At 43.4% G+C, this 18,996-nt stretch overlaps 1 protein-coding gene across 1 annotated transcript in view; it reads left to right on the top strand.

The window, feature by feature from the left end:
* The window catches only part of KMT2A (lysine methyltransferase 2A), an 86,013-nt gene that overhangs the window by 694 nt on the left and 66,323 nt on the right, over positions 1-18,996 (top strand). Inside the window, 1 exon segment of the mRNA XM_045283569.1 lies at positions 1,376-1,451. Within this exon segment, the coding sequence (XP_045139504.1) occupies positions 1,376-1,451 (76 nt within the window).

The raw sequence follows: 18,996 nt of genomic DNA, 5'->3' as shown, positions 1-18,996 counted from the left end.
CCCCCGGCTTGCGGGACTAGTTTCCAGCCTATCGGTGGCGGGGAATGACTCTCTACCTCGCTCCACCCTGTCCCTCCTCTAGATTGAAGGCTGAGTGGTATCTTGGAGGCGCAAACAGCCTACTGTCCCTTAGGCTCCGGAGAGCAGCTTTCCACCGCTCCCCTGGAGAGAGGGCCAGGCTTTCCCTCCAGCTCCGGGGAAGGGTGCCCCAGTGAGGGGAGGGAGGTGTTTGTGGGGGGAACTTGGGCCGCATCCTCCCAGGGAAGCAGCTGCTCTCTTACCCCACCCACTGCGCTGGAGAGCACGCAGTCTCCCCTAGCTCCCTCCCGCCTTCTCCTCTTCGACATTCCATTATTGATCCACCTTTCCTAGGCCAATCCTGGGGCTTGGGAGGGGTGGGGGAGACAGGGGTGGGGTGGGGAGAGTAGCTAAGGGACAGTTTTTCTTTAGTGCTCTGGTGGTGGTTGCTTTTGGTTGGGGGAAAGAAGGGTGATGGAGCAAAGTTCTTCCTTAGAGGAGTTAAGGTTCTCTTGCTGATTCTTCTAAGAGGGCTCGTGGTGGCGGAAGGGTCTAGCGCTTGCCCCCTCCCCATTAGTACCGGGCGAGAATGGGGATGCTTCCTTAAGCCTTTTTCAACCCCTCTGGCAAAAAAAAAAAAAAAAGGAAAGTTGCCCTGGGAAAGGGAAGTTGAGTTCAGGTTCAGTCAGTGGCGTTGCGCATTTGTTTTCCACTGGATGCCGAAAGGGGGAGTTTGAATTGTAGGGGAGGAGAGAGTGGGATTGGGGGATGCTAGGAGAAGGAAGAGCAGCTGCTAGGGGCTGCAGTGAAGGGGGGGTGGGGGGCTGCTGCTCTGGAGAGCTCTTGATTGAAACAGAAAGGGAAAGATAACAACTAGCCGTTTCCTGCGTGCTCTGCCGATGGTGCACACAAAGTATCCTGGGCCAGACCCCTCGCCCCTTCGGGTGCCCTGCACCCCTTTAGATTTACCGAGCGATCCTGGGAAGAAGGGGAGGGAGGAGACCCCAGGGACCCTAGCCGCTTCTTTCAAGGAGCTGGCATTTTTAAATTGTTAGTCTTCCTGCCTCTTTTTTTAAAAAGCGTTTCTAAGGCAGTCGGATCAAGAGACTGACAACAGCCCGCCTTCTGACAGAGCAAGGAGGACATGATGGGGGCGTGTTCCTTGCTGTGTAGCTAGCTGCAGCGTCCCCTTTCCCTGCCTCTCTCTGCTCTATCTCCACCTCCTTTTCCCAGCCTTCAGAAGGCAGCTGCAGGCGGCAGGGTTGTTTGAGACTATTTATTGGTTGCTGTAGATTATTATTTTTTTTTGAAAGGCCAATTCTGTATTTTTTAAGCTAACAACACAGATCCCATGTAGTTGGAGAACCAAAGGCCACATACATGACAAAAAGACTGAACCGTTCAGGTTACTTGCATGGAGTTGGTGCTTAAATGTGAGTTGATTTTGCTTTTTTAAAACAAGATACAGCAGCGAAAAAAAATAGACTTGCTGACAATTCATTTACCTGCTTATTTTCAAAAATGAGACTTGCCTGGTTATATGTAGAATTTTAGTCCCATGTATATTTTTAGCATAATAAGAAAGTCTCTGTTAGGAGAAGATAGTCCATTTTAAGGGGATCGAAGAAGCATTTCTCCTTGTCTAGCATGCTTATGTATTTTGTATTGAAGGACCAAGTATTCCCATTCCAAATGTTATCACATATCCAAAAGCAAAGTTTTATGCCGATCGCTTCCGATCATAGTTTTGCCAAGAGACTGGTTAGAAAGAGAGCCACCTGGATTCAGGGACCTAATGTCTGGGCATCAGAATATTTTGTCTGTTGATCTTCAACAAACCACTTTTATCGCTTCAATCGGGTGCTAACATTTTTCTTACCCACCGGCAGTATGAGAGGATTGTAAACTAGCATTTTATCTTGCTTAACAGAAATATAGAGTGTACAGATTGTCAAGGAGTTGCGATGATTTCAAATAAGGTTCTTTGAAGAAGGTGTTTTTTTTTCCTGTACTTTTTTTAATGCCTGAAGAGCAGTTGCCATTTCATTATGAGAAGAGTGATTGGCTCCTTACGTGAATGCTTCAGTATTTTTATTTTCAAATTGACTTTGAGTGAGCTCTTCCTGTTCAGTTGGTCAGCTTTTGATGGAGTAGGGAGGCAATCCAGTATGAGTTGGTGGTGTGGGTTGGTTAGTGCTTCACTACTAAACCATAGGGTTATACCCTCTGAGCTGGTAACTCTTCAGTTACCAAACTTTGCAGAAACCAAGCATTTGTTACGTAGTCTTAACCAATAATAAACTTCCAAAAGGAAAGTTTAGGGTTCACTCTGGGCATGCCTTTTAGGACTGTCTTACAATTCTCTATCAGCTCTTGTGTCTGAACTCAGGAAGAAATGGTTATGTGGCCCCAAGCTTTTCTAGCCTTTCTAAAGTCTGGTTTACTTTAAGTGGATAATGACTATCACTCTAGCCATAACAAAATCCACGTTTGCATTTATAGAACTAGGAAAGGTGGAAGGACTTCCTTTCGCTGCAGGAGACTTGTCCTTCATTGTCCCAGCTTCCCAAGCATTGAATAGCTCTCTGCCCAACGAGGACATGTGAGTTCTTCCTGGCAAAATTCTGGTAAAATAGGTAGGCTTGGGTGTTGCAGATTGCCTGTTTGGGCTACTTGGAAGTAGAATTCGAATTTTCTCTTATAGAGTACTGTGAGAAATCTGGGATATAGTAGTGCGTCCTCTCTCCTTTCCCCGCCATAGTGTCTGCAGTGCCCTGTCTTCTAAGGATTGTCTCAGCTAATGTTCACCCCATTAGACCTCGTCATCTAAACAAACATATTACAGCATCCTCTTAGAATCTGGACCATTCTGACAGAAGCTTCAGATACAGTTCACCAACAGTTATTCTTCATGCATGAAGTTCGTCAGGTCAGTGACCGTCCCTGCCATCTGCACACATTATTAAGAACAGAATTTCCACCCTAACATGGCATGTATTAATGAGGTTTTAAACTGACGTGAGAGAGCAATATTCATGTGTCTATGTTGTTCTCATTAAAAATTGCAGTTTAGGTGAGGTGAAAGCAGGCCGGCGTGTGGGTTGGGTTTAGGAAGGATGGTGGTCGTGTCACTGAAGCTAGGTGAAGATGAGCTGTATCTCTTTCCTTTTTCGATGTCTGTCCACTGGGTCTGGTGGCATAGTGGTTACCCGCTGGACTGAGATCTGAACGGTCACCAGTTCCATAGCACCAGCGGCTCCCCAGGAGGAAGACTTTCTACTCCCGCCACCAGTTACAGTCTTGGAAGCTCACAGGGACAGTTCTCCCCTGTCCTTTAGGGTCTCTGAGACAGCATGGACTGGATGGCACAGGATTGCTGAGTTTGAGTTTGGGGTCTGTGAACCAAGAGTGGGAGTGGCTCCCTCCTTTCCTTCACCCCTAAACCTGAGCTTGGCAGAGGGGAAATGAAGCAGCAAACACATGTGGAGTGGAAGGAGCCTTAGAGATGAGGTCAGTGGACATGGGCTCCTGTCTCCTCTCTCTCACTGGCCAGTCTGTGACCTTGGGCAGGTCACTTTTAACCTTAGCTTTCTGGTCTGAAATGGATCTTGGAGTAAAGAGCTCATGCATCTTTTCTACTCCAGTATTCTGATTCTTTTTTTAAAATCATTTTATTGGGGGATCATATAATGCTTGTCACAGTCCATACATACATCTATTGTTTCAAGCACATTTATACATTCATTGCCCCCATCATTCTCAAAACATTTGCTCTCCACTTAAGCCCCTGGCATCAGCTCCTCATTTTTTCCCCACTCTCTCCATTCCCCCCTCCCTCTTGAGCCCTTGATAACTGATAAATTCTTATTATTTTGTCATATCCTAGACTGTCCGACGTCTCCCTTCACCCACTTTTCTGTTGACCGTCCCCCAGGGAGGAGGTCACATGTAGATCCCTGTAATCGCTCCCCTCTTTCCACCCACCCTCCCTCCACCTGGTTCGTTTCTGTCATACTCATTTTTTGTGATTGCTGTTGGATCAGAACTTCTGAACATCTATTTCATACTTTTCAGTATAAGATTGTACATTTGCCCATTTAACAGGTATTACACTTCACCTCGTTTATTAGGCGGGCCAACCTGGGATTTCCTGTATGTGGGAATGTTTTTGCTGAAGTTGACCAATTTCATTTATTGGAAAAATGAGAACAAAGTTTTCAACACTGCTCTTGAGAGCCTGTGGGCTCTGAGGCACTGTTTAGGGGCCCACTTGTTTGGCTGGATTTGATTCTGTATTTTCAAAATTGCTGATGATTCAAGGGGAGGTTATTTTCAGTCCTTGTGGTATATTCCTTGAAAAGAGTAAGCTTTAAAACAGTGAGAGAAAATAAACCAATACAAAATATTTCTAAATCCCAAATGATAGTATCTACTTTACAGGAAGCAGTCCTTAATCTGTTTTGAAGTGAAGTGCCTCGGTTTGTTTTATTCTGGGGATCGGACTGCACAGTCTTCAGACCCTTTCTCCAGCGTTTACTGGAAACCATACGACATTTCCCCTACCTTTCCCTTCCAAGTCCGTCCTATAGGGTCACCATGAGTCAGAGTCCACTCAAGGGCAGCCAGTTGTTTTTTTCTACCTTCCTCTTAATTATCTTAAGACAGGTGTTCCTGTAGGAAATCATCACTTATGGAGATAGAGTGATTTATTTCCCCATTGGAAATTGAGGAGAGGAAATCCTCCCATCATATGGTAATTCCAACCTAGGAATTACTCACCTGGGCTGGCTCTTTTCACACACAACCAACCCCCAGCCCCCTCCGCTGCCCCTCACCTAGCTCACTCCTTCCTACTGAGCAGCTGGGCTGACTTTACACAGGTTACCATCCCTCGGGCCTGTGCCTAGAGAGGATGGCAACAGGGCTGGCTCTCTCTGAGGCATAGCAGACGGCACTGCCTCTCTCTCTCTCTCTGACTCTGAGTTTTAATTGTAGGTCTCCTAATTAAGATCTCTTTGTGCCTGCCCACATTCCACTAGTATTGGCACAGAACTTCGGCTTCTTTCTAACACTTAACTAAAGGCCTTCAGTTGGGCCTTTTGTTAAATATCTGTCTTTCCATTCTTCCCCTGCCAAAGGAGAGAGCCCAGTGGCACTTACCTTTGGGAAAAGGAGAAGCTTTGTGACTCTCACTACTTTGGGAGGAGTGTATTCTGGGATTGCTGGGATGGGATCTCGCTGTGTGTGTGTGTATGTGTGTCTGTTATTTTCAGGGATTAGGAAAGGTTAAATTACTAATGAGCCTGGCATGACATACCTACATTTTCGTCAGACTCTTAACCCTGTAGTCACTCGTATGAAAGAGTGACTGAAGAATTCACTCTTTAAAAACGTATGTGCTTGGATTTTATCTAGTCTGATTTAGGAAGCTTGATACAATTTTATCTTGGAGGAAAAGAGTATTTTTGTAGGCTTACGTTCCTGATTTCTCCTCTAGTCTCCTATTTTGAAACACACTGAATGAAAGTTAGCGTTGAGATTTTAACTGTGTGTTGTTTTTTTTTAATTTGAAAAGACTTCAGGAGGTCCTAGAAATTGTTACATAGATAAGAATACTCTGGTCTATTAACGGTGTCTTCCAGTATTTCTTGAGACATTCTCCCATTAGCTAAGCTTCTAGAGTAGTTTTCAGAATAAGTTAGAATCAATTTTCTGGGGGGAAAGTAGTTTTTACTGTATCTCTCATGACATTAATGTTCAAAATCCAGCCTGCCTTTTAAGGTGTCTGTATTTGACATGCTAGAGGAACAGGAGTCTTTTATTCAGAAAAAGCAGTCTTCGGGCCTTCACCTGGGCCCAGATGGTTTCATTGATGACATCAATATGAGGCAGGCAGACAAAGGGCTACTTTTTGTTATTGTCTTTGCATGGGTTGTGAAGGGGGCCTGAGAGAAGGAAGTACAGAATCTTTTATGGCATGCATTAAATAAAGCTGGGGGCCTGCGCTCTTCTACCTGAGTGGGTGGTTTTATGGCCTGGTTCTTTAATTGCGGGCATTTATGACAGTGCGGATGCCACTGGCTCTGTGACTGAGGTGGATTCTGTTGGGAATAGGACAAGAAAAGGGGTGCTTTTGTTACTCTTTTCATTTCCCCTCAATAAGGTCTCTGGGAGAGTTCTGAGGAAATGCAGACACTAGACTGAGGGAATGACATCCCATAAAATGATTCTTTATGTTTTTAAAAAGGATGAGCGGCTTTTCTCGACCCATCCAGAGAAATCCATACCACTGCTATTAAATATTTCATCGGGCTTTGTTACCTTGTCAGGTTACACACCAAGGGAAGCCAACCATGAGGCTGCATGCAGCCTTTTGCCAAGTGTTTGCTTTTAAAGACTTAGACGTTTAAAAGGAGATTCTTGTGATTTGTAGTCGTTTGGGCTGATGTAAGTCCCTTTGCATGATTAGTGTAAAACTTATGGGCCCGGCTTGGTTTTACTTTCTCAGTGTTACACATACTACTGTAAGAAGTTCTAGTTATAGAGTATACATGTTAAAGTTAGTTGGCAGTTTTTCTGTGCTGTGCATGAAAAGTCCCCTTTCCTTGAAATGAGTAGTTGTTTTCTATTTGACAAATAGACTGAAGGGATTTTCCCACCTCTCCTTCCTTTACTTATTGCTGTAGCAGCACCTTGTGAGGGGCCAGTGGATAGACTATTCCACTGGCATTTATTTGGGGAGTTGGAGTTTCTTCCACCTACTTTATCGTTTGGTGTTTTGTAGGGATGCTTGGAATGGGTGTTGTTGATGCCTTTCAGCAGGAAGAGCTCTGATCTTTCTAGCCTTCTGTGTGAGAGAGCCACCGCAGTAATCCACGCGTCCTTTGCTGAAGCACTGTGGTTTCAGTCTCATTTTGCAGCCTGAAAGTAATTTTGGCTTTCTGTCTCAAAATAGAGTACTACTTGTGAGGCGTACTTTTGGAGAACTTTGTTTCTTTAGGCTCTCTTTAGTCTATCTCAGTTCATTGAGAAAATGCGTGCAAACAGCTGGGACGAAGTTAATCACAAATATCCATACTAATAAATACATCTAAAGGAATGCTTCATTATATATGTACACATGCCTATTCAACTTTTTTCCATCTATGAGTAATGACAGATTTTTTTTTTTAGCCCCAACACAAATACACAACATTATCAGTAGATTATTGTCTTTAATTATAAGTAGTAAAACCATGTGGGCACTATCACCTAAAGCTTCATTAAGGAGGAAGAGCCTCATTAGCCGTAATCTCTCTCCAGCTAGGATTTTTTTATTTGTACACATACAAATACCTTTACAAAAGAGGAGAATCGTATAATCTAATCTGGAATCATGTGGAATAGTATAACCACAGTAATTAAAAGGTGCCAAGAATCTAGGTTTTGGCTTGTAAAGTGAACAGTAACACCCAGGAGGAATGTACTCCTCAAAACAGCCACCCTACCAGACCAAAAGGACAGCATTTGCCCAAAAACAAAGTTCAGAAGGCAGGAAGGAGCTGGAGAGAAGGAGAGAAACAGGGCACTCAGGGAGGGAGGAGAAGCAGTGGGAATACACTGTTCAGGGAACCAAAATGTCTATAAATTGTTAAGTGTGAAACTAATGTGTTCTATTAACCTTAACCCAAAATCACAATTTTATGTATATATATATTTAAGTAACAATAAAATAAAGAATGTAGGCTCTGGTTTCAAATACTGGCTTGGCCATTGGTTACTAATTGATTGTAGGAAATTTTCTTAACTAGTCCCAAGGCTCCATTTCTTTATTTGTAAGTTATGGGTAATTGTTCCTGCTGAGATTATTGTGAGACTTCATTGAGATAATACATGCAAAATCCTTAGCACTGATTTTTTTTTTAATAAGTCATTTTATTGGGGGCTCTTACAGCCCTTATAACAATCCATACATCAATTGTATCAAGCACATTTGTGCATTTGTTGCCATCATCATTTCTAAAACATTTTCATTCTACTTGAGCCCTTGGTATCAGCGCCTCATTTTTCCCTCCCTCCCCCACCTTCCCACCCTCGTGAACCCCTGATAATTTAAAAATTATTTTTATTTTCATATTTTATGCCATCCACTGTCTCCCTTCACCCACATTTCTGTTGTTCAGCCCCTGCCCCCAGGGGAGGGTGTTACATGTCAATCATCTCAATAGGTTCCTCCTTACTTCCCCAACACTGATTATTAATAGGATTGAGAGGTTGATTGAAAGGACACAAGCCCTTTAGCATTTGACTTTAGAATGCTTTTGATATCAAGTTTATGAATGAGCCAAAGTAGGACCAAGCTGAAGGCCAGTCACTTACTTATCTTAGTAACAGTGGGTCCTGTTGGTGTCTATCAAAAACATGGAGATCAGGCAAAATAGGGAAGAGGAAGAGGAACAGGTAGTAAATATACAGGTGTGATGTCAAGGACAGCAGTGCCTTCGTGAGCTGCCTCATTCTGAGATCCAGGCCGCTGTGTGGTGGATTTAATACTCTTGGTCCCTCCTTATGAGTGTGAACGATTGGTGATTGCTCGCAACAACGCTGAAACTCTTCAAGGTTCTTGGTCTCCAGGTTCAGATCCATTCGTCTCTCCTTGGTAACTATTTGACATTTGCTCTCAATTTTGAGCTTCGAGAGAATAAGTATTGGCCTACAGAGATCACTGCAGCTAACAGTTTAATTAGGGAACAAACACTAAGCTTATGGGTTATAAATCCTGGGGGTTGGCCCTTATCTTGACATAAAAAATAACCATTAAAAAGAATGAATGACTAGTGTGGCTGATGAGGAAAAATAAGGTTCTTCTGTACCTCTCTGAAATAAAAACATGCAGTATATTTGAGGCAAAGACATACATTTTTTTACTTCATGTGGTTAGTAAGTGGCAGAGCTGGAATTGAAGTCTACAGCGGTTTGAGAGCTCAGTCCTGTTTTCTGATTGGTGACAGCGTGACCTCCTTCTCTGCCTCCCTCCAGTCCATTTCTGAGCCGTGTTCCCTCTGTGGTGGTGGTAGTCTTTCTTTGAACCCGCTTTGTCCTGACTTCCCGGTTACATTTACACCACCTTTGCGAGGAGTATTTATTGGCAGCAATCTCTTGCTTACCTTTTCATCCCACACACTGTCACCAATGGTTTTGTGCAGTACAGACCTGATTGCGTCACTTTGTTCCTGAAAATCCTTTGGCTTTTCCCTGAATATAAAATAAGATTTAAAATTCTCCGTCCTTCACAATATAGCTGACCTACATTCCTACATTTTGAACTTTATCTTCTGGAATGCACACTCATGCAGTGATGCTTCAACCGCAGAGGATGTTTGAACCATGAGGTGTTCTCCATTGTCTGTCTGTACCTCTGCTGATGGTTCCCTTTGCCTCCAAGTCTCCCTCCTGGCTCGCCACTGTCATCCTTCAGGGCTCCACTCAGAGCTCCAGCTCTCAACTCTTCCAAGAAACTTTCCCAGATATCCAACTTCTGCTTGCCTGTTTTCTTACTAGTATTTATGCCTTACCCCTGAAACGACTTAACTCTGAACCTGCAAACAGCTGGCAATAGAAATACCATGTGATCTGGCACGGCCTTTGGTGGACATGGACCCCTAAAGGATTTACTTCAAGATAACATGCGTTATAAATAATTTTGCTTAGATTGTGACTTCTTTAAGGCATGGACCATTTCGAAGTCATGATGTTAGACTATTATTTCTAGTGGTGACTTTGATATAGGAGTTCATTAATGAACAGCAAATTGAAAAGTAATGATACTTTGCCCAGGACATGTTACATTAGGCTAGGAGAACTTGTACAGCTAGTCATTTTGACTAGTGAAATAAAAGTCGGATTTAAGTATGGCAGAGAAAAAAGTCTTAGGAGTCATCCAAGGGCATTTTTGTAAGAGAGACACTGGGTTTTAAAACGATGTAGTGTCCTTAAGGCGGGATAGTATTGTCTTTTATGTAGATAATACTTGGCACTGATCATCCCCTTACTTGAGTGTTGTTTCCATTTCTAGGTTCCTGAACTCCATACCTTGGAGAGATGACTATATGATTGGAGCTCAGTCCTGGGAGGAAAGATGGTTGGGAGAAGTAAAGGTTAAGAGGCAGCTTAATAACTCTTCAGAAACGTGAATGGCCCCATTCCTGGGCATGGTAACCAGCTGTTTCCCAGCCCCACTTAGCCAGAAGAGGAGAAAATAGATTTTAACTGAATGAAGCAAGGGGTAGTTATATAAGTACAGCCCTGCCTTTCAATGTATAAAATGACCTTTTAAGCTACCTTCCCAATTTGTGAATCAATAAATAGATTCTTATTCAGTTCCTTGAGGGCATGAATCGTGTTTTGTACTTTTTAGTATTTCCCAAAGGATCCTAGTATTTCCTCCTTGACTCTAAGAAGTATTTGATTTGAATGATGAGTTTCTGACCTTAGGTAATTTTCAATAGTAAGCTTTCAGAGAAATCTCTTGGTGATGCTGATTCTGTAGTGTTTTCTTTTTGTTATTGTTCTTATTTGTTTGTTTGTTTTTACTTCTCTCAACCACCTTTCCTTACAGCTCTTATACCATTCCATACATCAATTGTATCAAACACATTTGTAGTGGTTTTATAGGAGAATAAAAATGTAGTAAGTGGGGCTAAGAGAAACCAAGGAAATGGTTGCTGTGGTCTAAATTTAGGGAACTAGTAGTATTTGTAGCTTTTATGTCTATTTTCGATTGCAGTGTACATGGATGTGCTTCAGAATTCCCCTGTTGCAGTTGTCCCTGCTTGGTGGCTGTATTATAAGAAATGCTATAATCCTTTATAATCTGAGTTTGCTTCATGTGAATTCATGTTACAAAGGCCTCTGACCCTTGGCTTTTGAGGCTGTGTTGAGGGCTTGCCTCACTCAGAATGAAACCTTTTTAGACATGTTGGGTTGCAGAAAGCATTTCCTGTACAGTCAGAGTGAAAACTGTGAATTGGGATTATTCATATAGATTACCAAAAGTCTAGGCAGAGCTGATAATTAACAGTAGGCCGTTTCCTACAGACTTCTTAGCTCTAAAACCTTGACTGAGCTGTGGAAGCCTTTGACTTTTGACTTTGTTTTAGGTGAAATCAATAATAGGTTTCTTTAAGATTAGTTGCAACTTTTGCATCTTTTCTAAGCCTCAGATGATGAATACTGACCACTCCCGCAAGGTCAGCAGTTCAGACCTGCCGGCCGCTCCCTGGGAGAAAGATGAGGCAGTCTGCTCTCGTAAACATTGATAGTCTCGGACACCCTATATAGAGTCATGATGAGTTGGAATTGCCTCGGTGGCAGTGGGTTGATGGTCCGTTATTAATCAGTTATACGGTCTCATAAATGACTGGAGTTCATAGAGGTGAAACTGGGTTGTTGTTGGGATTCTGCAAATGATGACAAAGTGAAGGAGAGCTAGATTCCTTCTTTCTGAAATGTTGTGTCTTATGAGAAACCCTGAGAACTGGGCATAGAACAGATTCGTGGCTTTTATAATTTTTAGTTACCAGTCAAAGGTACAAATTTGGAAGGCAAGAGATTCTGAAAACAAAGAGTAATTCTCTTATAGTTACGTATTCTACTTGAGAGACTCTGGTCTTGGAGTAATAAAAAAATACCAGGGACTTTTTAGGGAGAAAAAAAGTTCATCCCACCTAATGTGGGCTTCTCAGAATGTGATGGCAAACTTCCAAATATGATGTGGCAGTCAGAAGAAACTAATTTTTTTTTTTATATTCAAAACATATATTTGAACAAAACTCTTAAAATTAACTTAGTTAATTCCCAACCCATATATTTGAACAAAACTCTTAAAATTAACTTAGTTAAACTTACATGGGTTCAATTGTGGTTTTGCCAATGGGAACGCACACTTTGGTTGCATATGGTCATTTGAAAACGTACTTTCCGGAAAGGCTCTTTCGATGGAAGGAGCTGTGGAGTCTTCAGCGCTGCGCCAGTTGCCACTGGTTCATTCAACAGCCCCTTTTCCCAGAAGGAAAGAAGCCATCTTGCATCCCGACTTGCATTCCCGTATCAGGACAACACGCTGGATGAGGAAATCCAGATTCTTAGGGTAGAACTTGTAGCTGAGTGAGGATGCAACTCAAAATGTAGTTGACTGCCTAGGACCACAGCCTCTCCTAATAAAAAGAACTCTGTCTCAAAACAGTGTTGGTGTTGGTTTAGTTTTTCCAGTTTACTCAGATGCATCTGGTCATTCACGGCACTCCTGTTAGAGAAGAACACTTTCTTATTTCTTATTTCATGTGCTGCGGCAAATAGATAAACCATTTGAGACTCAGAACTGGGACCTCTGGACACATATTTGGTTTTTGTTTTGTTTTTTGAGAGCTTGCAAAGTAATTTGGAGCCTTGCCAAATTTGCATAGCTTACTGTCTGAAGTAGTACTGTCATCTTGCCTCTTTTTTAAAAAGCTGCTTTCTGATGGCCTCTCTTTCTGAAGCAGGATGGGTGGAGTTCACCTGCCTCATGTGCTTAGCCATTTTGAGCATCTTTGTTTCTTGCTTCTGATGAGGGCTACCGCCTCTCATGAATGGGTTGCACTGGTGTTTTCTGGTGGCAGTTGCTTGGTAAAATTGAATAGCATATTTGAAAATGGGGCCAGTTCTAATGTGGGTAAGAATTATTTGACCTCCCTGTTGTCGTAAGGGAGCAGTGTATTGTCTTTGCGCTCTTCAATCCTGGGTGACCTTTTTTGTGTCAACAGTTCCCAGTCTGGGAGCTCGTGTTTAAAAGAGTTTAAATCTCTTCCTATCTGTTGTGCATTCAAACAACCACTCTTCTGTGTGATCCACCAGTAAGTAACCGGAGGAGAACCTGCCTGTGCCTCGGACAGTCTTGTCGCAGGAGGTTGCGCCGTCTGCTCAGTAGCTGCATGCGTGTCTGGAGTGGCTGAAGCTCAGGCACCCTCGGGCTCCATAGGTGCTTGCCCCTTGATGCCTTTGAATTTGGCTTGGCCTGAGGATGCTCTTTCCCTCTTCTCACCACTCCAGACACTGTTATTGTTATCTTCCACTTCGGGAACTAGATTTACAGGGGTGGCCATCTTTTCTTCAGTTACAAATAGTGCAAAAAGTGTTTGCAAAGCAGCTCATCTTCCCCCTAAATGGCACTCCGAAAGTAAAGAATTGTACAAAGTAAAGCATGGAGAGAGATTGAATCCCAAATTAATTTTTCAAAGAACATATTTTATGTAGCAGGCAGATAATGAGAGAGCTTACAATCTTATTTCCTTTTAGTGATGGTAGCTTAAAATGCCTTATTTCCCACAAATGACATAGGCAGACATAGAACATGCATATTATGTATAGGGCATATGGGTGCAAGGGGCCACTTTGTGTACAGAGCCTGTATAGTGTACACATTCTTCGTATTAAGTATGGTATAGAATTATAACCAGAGAACTATTGTTAGAATTAGCTCTACTACTTTGCAAGGTACTTTATGAAGGTTGACGTGCTCAAAACTAGTTTTAACAAATTTGTCCTTGAGCAGGTCAGCTAGTATTCCTCATTTACTAATTTGTTGATTTTTTTTTATAGTTATACCAAAATATATCATGTGAATCAAGATATTTTAAAATATTCTCAACGCATTTACTAGATCATCCTCTCCATTAAAAGGCTGCTACTACATCCTCTGCTGCCTTCTCCAGTCCAGCAAGTATCCCTCTTCTAAGACTCACCTCTCCACTGTGCTCCGAATCACTTTCCCTCGTCTGTTCCTGCACGGATCCCTTTCCTGAATCCAGTTTCTCACACCTGCAGCAGCGCCATCGACGTAGAAAACTGTCTTAATATAATCTTTCTTTTAAAAACCCCTTGACCCCATGTCCTCCTCCAGCTCCCACCCAATTCTCTGCTCTCTCAGCAGAGCTCCTTGAAAGAGAGTGCGACCTGTAATTGCTGTCTTCGCTCCTCAACCACTCCAGTTGGCTTTTACCCATGACTCCACTGAGAAAGCGCTTCTCGGGGGCCTCTAGCTTGCCAGATTGAAAAGGTGGTTCTCAGTTTTCATCCTGTTAAACCTTTTGGCAGCACTTGAATCAGCTGACCCTCTCTTCTTCAAAATTCCTTTCTTGGAATCTGTAGCATTATAGTCTCTTTCTTTTGCTCTTTGGTTATTAATTTTCTGTATTTAATTTGTGAATGTTGGAATCACTCAGGAATTGACCTTTGACAACATTATTTATCTAATCCTACCTGCAGATCACATTCATTCTTCGTGGGTATCCTGGGAACTGCTCCATCTTTGTCACTCAGCCTGACTACTTCTTTTTGCTTTCCAGACTAAGCGTCATAACTTCCTATCTGATGTTTCTGTACGTGTAAGAAGAAGAAGAAGAGTTATTGTTTATTGTGGGGCTGGGCATTATTCTGAGCACTTCACATGTATTGTCATATCATTCATTTTCATGTAGAAGAGCCTTTTCTTGCGATCTGAGTGATCTTTTTAAAAATCATTTGATTGGGGGCTCATACAACTCTTATCACAATCAGTACATACATCCATGTGTCAAGCACATTTGTACATTTGTTGCCATCATCATTCTCAAAACATTTTCTTTCTAATTGAGCCCTTGGGATCAGCTCTTGATTTTTTCCCCCTCCCTCCCACATGAACCCTTGATAATTTATAAATTATTATTTTGTCATGTCTTACACTGTCCGGCATCTCCTTTCACCCACTTTTCTTGTTGTCCATCCCCCAGGGAGGGGGTTCTATGTAGATCCTTGTGATCGGTCTCCCCTTTTCCTTCCTGAGTGACCATTTACAGAGCAAATTAATCCACTGGTCAGCGCACACACATTTTGCTTCTTGACATTGGTTGCAATTCCCGCGATGCAACACTGCGCATCCACTTCCTACCTGCTTTTAACCATTTCCATTGCTCTTTTTTCCTATCAATTCCTGCCGTGGGGTTTCCTCCCTTGCCCTTTTGATTTCCCTGCTGTTATTGTTCACCTTATGGGCCTGCCTGTTGTTTGCCTGAAAGTTCACCTAATCTTCGTGGAGCCCCCTTTGTGAGGTGGCCTCTGTGCGATTCCCATTTTACAGGCAAGGACACAGGAATGCATGGAAGCGCTCAGATGTCAGTCTCAGATGCCACATGCCCAGAACAGAAGTCTTTATTCTCTCCCTCCAATCCTTTCTAGTACCAGACTCCAAATGACTCTGCTATGTACTCAAGTGCGTGGGTCATCCCTGATTCCTTTTTCAGCCACACCCTAATGATAATCTGACAGCAGATTCTATCTGCATATCCTCTAAAGTATAACCCAAATCCAACTTTCTTCAACTCTGCTGTCAAGAGCCTATTCTAATCTCTTGAGTGTGCTACTCTCATCTACTTGCGTGTGTGTTTACCTCACCAACGTTTGTTCTTCACACAGCAACTGTGCGCACCAAGTGGAAATTAGAACAAAGCCTTCCCTCTCTTAAACCCTTCCTTGCCTTCCTACTCCCAGAATCCATCTTGATTCCTTGTCACCGCCCACAGGCCAGGCAGCCTGCTCCTCCAGCACCAGCCCCGCTCATTCTTCCTTTGCCCCATTACAGCCTCTTCCTCTTCTTTTAAAACATCTTTTGATTGTGAATTGCAGGGATGGAGGTTTACAAGGCCAATTGGGTTTCCATTCAGCAATTCTTAAACATCTTGTTTCATGCCATTGATTGCAGTCCCCACAAAGCAACCACTTATCCCACTTCCTTCCTGTTTTTACATTTCCATGCCTCTCCTTGCTGAACCCACCCTGCCTTCTGGACTTTGCCCTTGGGCCATGGCTACCCTTTTGATCTCAAATGGTTGATCATGTGAGGGTGCTGACCTCAGTAGCATTATTACTTTCCTTATAAACTTCTCTATTATTTGGCTGAAAATGGAGCCTGGAGGGTAAGCTCCATTTCAGGCCTGAAGAGTGACTAAGGGCCATGGCCTTGGGGGTTCCACCAGCCTCTCACAGTCTGGGTGGTCTTTTTTATGATGTTGAGTTTTTTTCTTATATTTCTCCCACTCTATGCAGGCCCTTCTAATGTAATCCTTTCCAAAGGCCGCAGTGGTAGCTGGGCACCTTATCCTTCGTTCTTTGGGTCATGGGAGCTGAGGTTGTATGGTCGATTCGTCCTTTGAACTAATGATTTCTTCCACCTTCTTTCCTTCTCCCAAAAAAAACGAGAGACCAGTATTTGCAAGTTAAATGGTGGCTTACAAGCTTTCATGATCCCCATTGGACTCCTCTTCAAAGTTTAGAACATGGCCTTTGTAGACTGTTACTCCAATGGGCCTTTGTGTCCCCTGAGACTGTGATCCTGGTCCCACCGGGCCGTAGACTCATTCCCTCAAGGTGTTTGGTCGTGGCCTTGAAGTTTCCATAACTTTGCTCCCTATATGCTATACTTGATTCATGAACTTCTTGGCAACACAAGGAAATACATAGGTAGCCCCTGTCATTCATATATAGTTTAGTCCTTAGCTTCCCAAATTTATTTGTCCTACCACTCCTTTGTCATGAAATAAATAAATAAAAGCTCTTCAGGTTCCCCTGGCTATGGAAAACTTTTGTACTATAGTCCATAATCCGGGCTTTTGCTGGACCCCCCCATTGGTCCAGCATCCCCCAGGGGGTGATCTCACCCACTTTGGAAAATACAGTCTGATTCTCCTTTCCATAGCAGCACACTGCCCTTTCAGGCATCCCAGGCCCTGCTGTTTCTGGGCCTTTGTACTTGCAATCAGACTAGATCTCTACTTCATATCCATGTTTAATGTCTACCCTGTTGTTTCAGGTCTACACCAGGGGTCAGCAAGTTTGGGGTGTTTTTTTTTGTTGCAAAGGGCCAGATGGTCCCTTGCAACTTCCTAATGGTACCACAACTCTGTCACTGTTCCACAAAACAACCACAGACAAGACACAAATGAATGAGCATGGCTGTATGCCAATACTTTTATTTTTTATATGAAATAGGATTTTATATGATTTTCATGTGCACGAAATACTCCTTTGAATTTCTCCCCAACCATTTAAAAATGGTAAAAACCATTCTCAGCTCACGGATCAAACAAAACCAGATGGCAGGATCCTTTTATTCAGACCCTCTAATTCTAGTTCATTATATCTACTATTTCCAGAACACACTTCACAGTTCTGCCTTTCCTCCCTTTGCGAGCTGAAGGCAGTGCCCTGCTCGCTGTCTGTCGACCCCTTTGACCCCCAGTCCAGAATTGATGTGGTCCTCGTGCTTCCTTGTTTCGGTCTTTTCTCGCAGCCCTGCCGTGGCTGCCCCGTTCCAGCCAAATCCATTTAGTCATTGCTGCGTCTGAGTCTCTACTCTTCCCTCCCGGTTACTCTTAGTCAGTCCTTATCCTGGTACCTCTCTTAGGATCTATTTTCATCAGACCTGCTTTCTTAGAATCTCTCTAGTTTGTGAGCCTGCAGAAATCTGTTCTGTTACTCACCTGACAGATGCACACATGATACCCAATTTTGCCTGTGATTTCAACGACATTTCTAAGTTTACTTCTCCTATGCATCAACTTTTCTGCAACTCAGTCCATGCCTAGCCCTTTCCTCCCTTTCTCTGGGAAAGAGAATTCCCTTCTGTGGTGCTTTGACTCCTCCCCAGTGGGGGCCCCTTTCCATTTACTACCCCTGTGCTTGTCAGGATGGTCAATCTCTTTCTTCTCTGCTGTGTTACCCTCAGCACATAACTGCCATCAACTAAAAAATAATCCTCCCAGGCTCGTTTTTGCCTCATCTTGTGCCCTGTCTTTCTTTCCCCATACACCGTAACTGGATTTCTCCAAAGAATGGTTTATACTCATTTCCATTTTCTCACTTTCCAATCACACCTCAGCCCGCTGCAGTTTGGCTCCTCCTGTCTCTCTAACACTACATTGAAAATGGTCTTGGTAAGGTCACAGGTGACCCCGCAATTTCTGTGTCCTGCGGGACACGTTTCAGTCTTCACCGCTCAAGGCATTTCCCTTGATGATTCTGTTCTGACCGGGCACGATCTTTGGCATTCCTCTCCCCTGTATTTTGTGCAGGTCTCTCTCAGGGTGCTACCATTTCCCTTCTTTTCGCATAGGACTCTTTCCCTGGATAATTGTGCCCAGACACACAGTTTTGGCAACCATATATTCACTGAGTCAGCTGCACGCTCTCCGGATCATTATCTCTTACATCTAGCATGGACATTCCAAATTTAAATGTCTGAAACAAATTGCCTTCCCACTCCTGTAGCCTGTGTGTATCCTCTGTCTTGGTGAGTGTCCCCATAAAGCCGATCAGTGTCACCCAGATACCTGCATGTCTGATTGCGTCTTTCCATTCCTTTGAGCCCTTAGATCCAGTCATCACTGAGCCTTGTCCATTTTGCCTCGTAAGTCTCTGAGACCCTTTTCACTCAGACCATTCTGCTACAGTCCTTTTAGAACTTTCCCTGCTCCTGGTCTGAAAGTCATTCTCTACTTCCCCACTGCTGCCAGAGCAGTCTTGAAAAGCGAAATCTAATCATACTCTCTCCTGCCTGAGTCACTGACACATTATAGCTTCCAGGGTCAGGTTCACACTTCCTTGAAGATAACCGTGAGACTCCCGAAGGCTTCTTCCAAGACCCTTCAGAATCTGCTTCCTGCCTTGTCGTTTTCTTCCCCTTTCCCATGCCAGCTTTGGGTTTGGTCTGTGCTGAACTCCTGTCATTTCCCGGTTTGTCTCTCCTCCGGAAGGTACTTCTTCCCCTCCTCCATCCTTCATCCTTCAAAACTGATATCACCTTCTCATTCTCCCCGCAGTGGCTTTGCTGACCAGTCTCCTGGACTGGGCTAGTCCGCCTCTCACGGAACACAAGACACTGTGTCCCATGCATGTATTCGTCTCTTCCCTAGACAGACTAGTGATTCT

Source organism: Echinops telfairi, unplaced genomic scaffold (genome assembly GCF_000313985.2).
Source record: "Echinops telfairi isolate 266 unplaced genomic scaffold, ASM31398v2 ScPeMD7_7463;HRSCAF=8501, whole genome shotgun sequence".
Lineage (NCBI taxonomy): Eukaryota > Metazoa > Chordata > Mammalia > Afrosoricida > Tenrecidae > Echinops > Echinops telfairi.
Note: the sequence above shows the minus strand (reverse complement) of the source record. Positions and strands in the feature narration are given on the sequence as shown.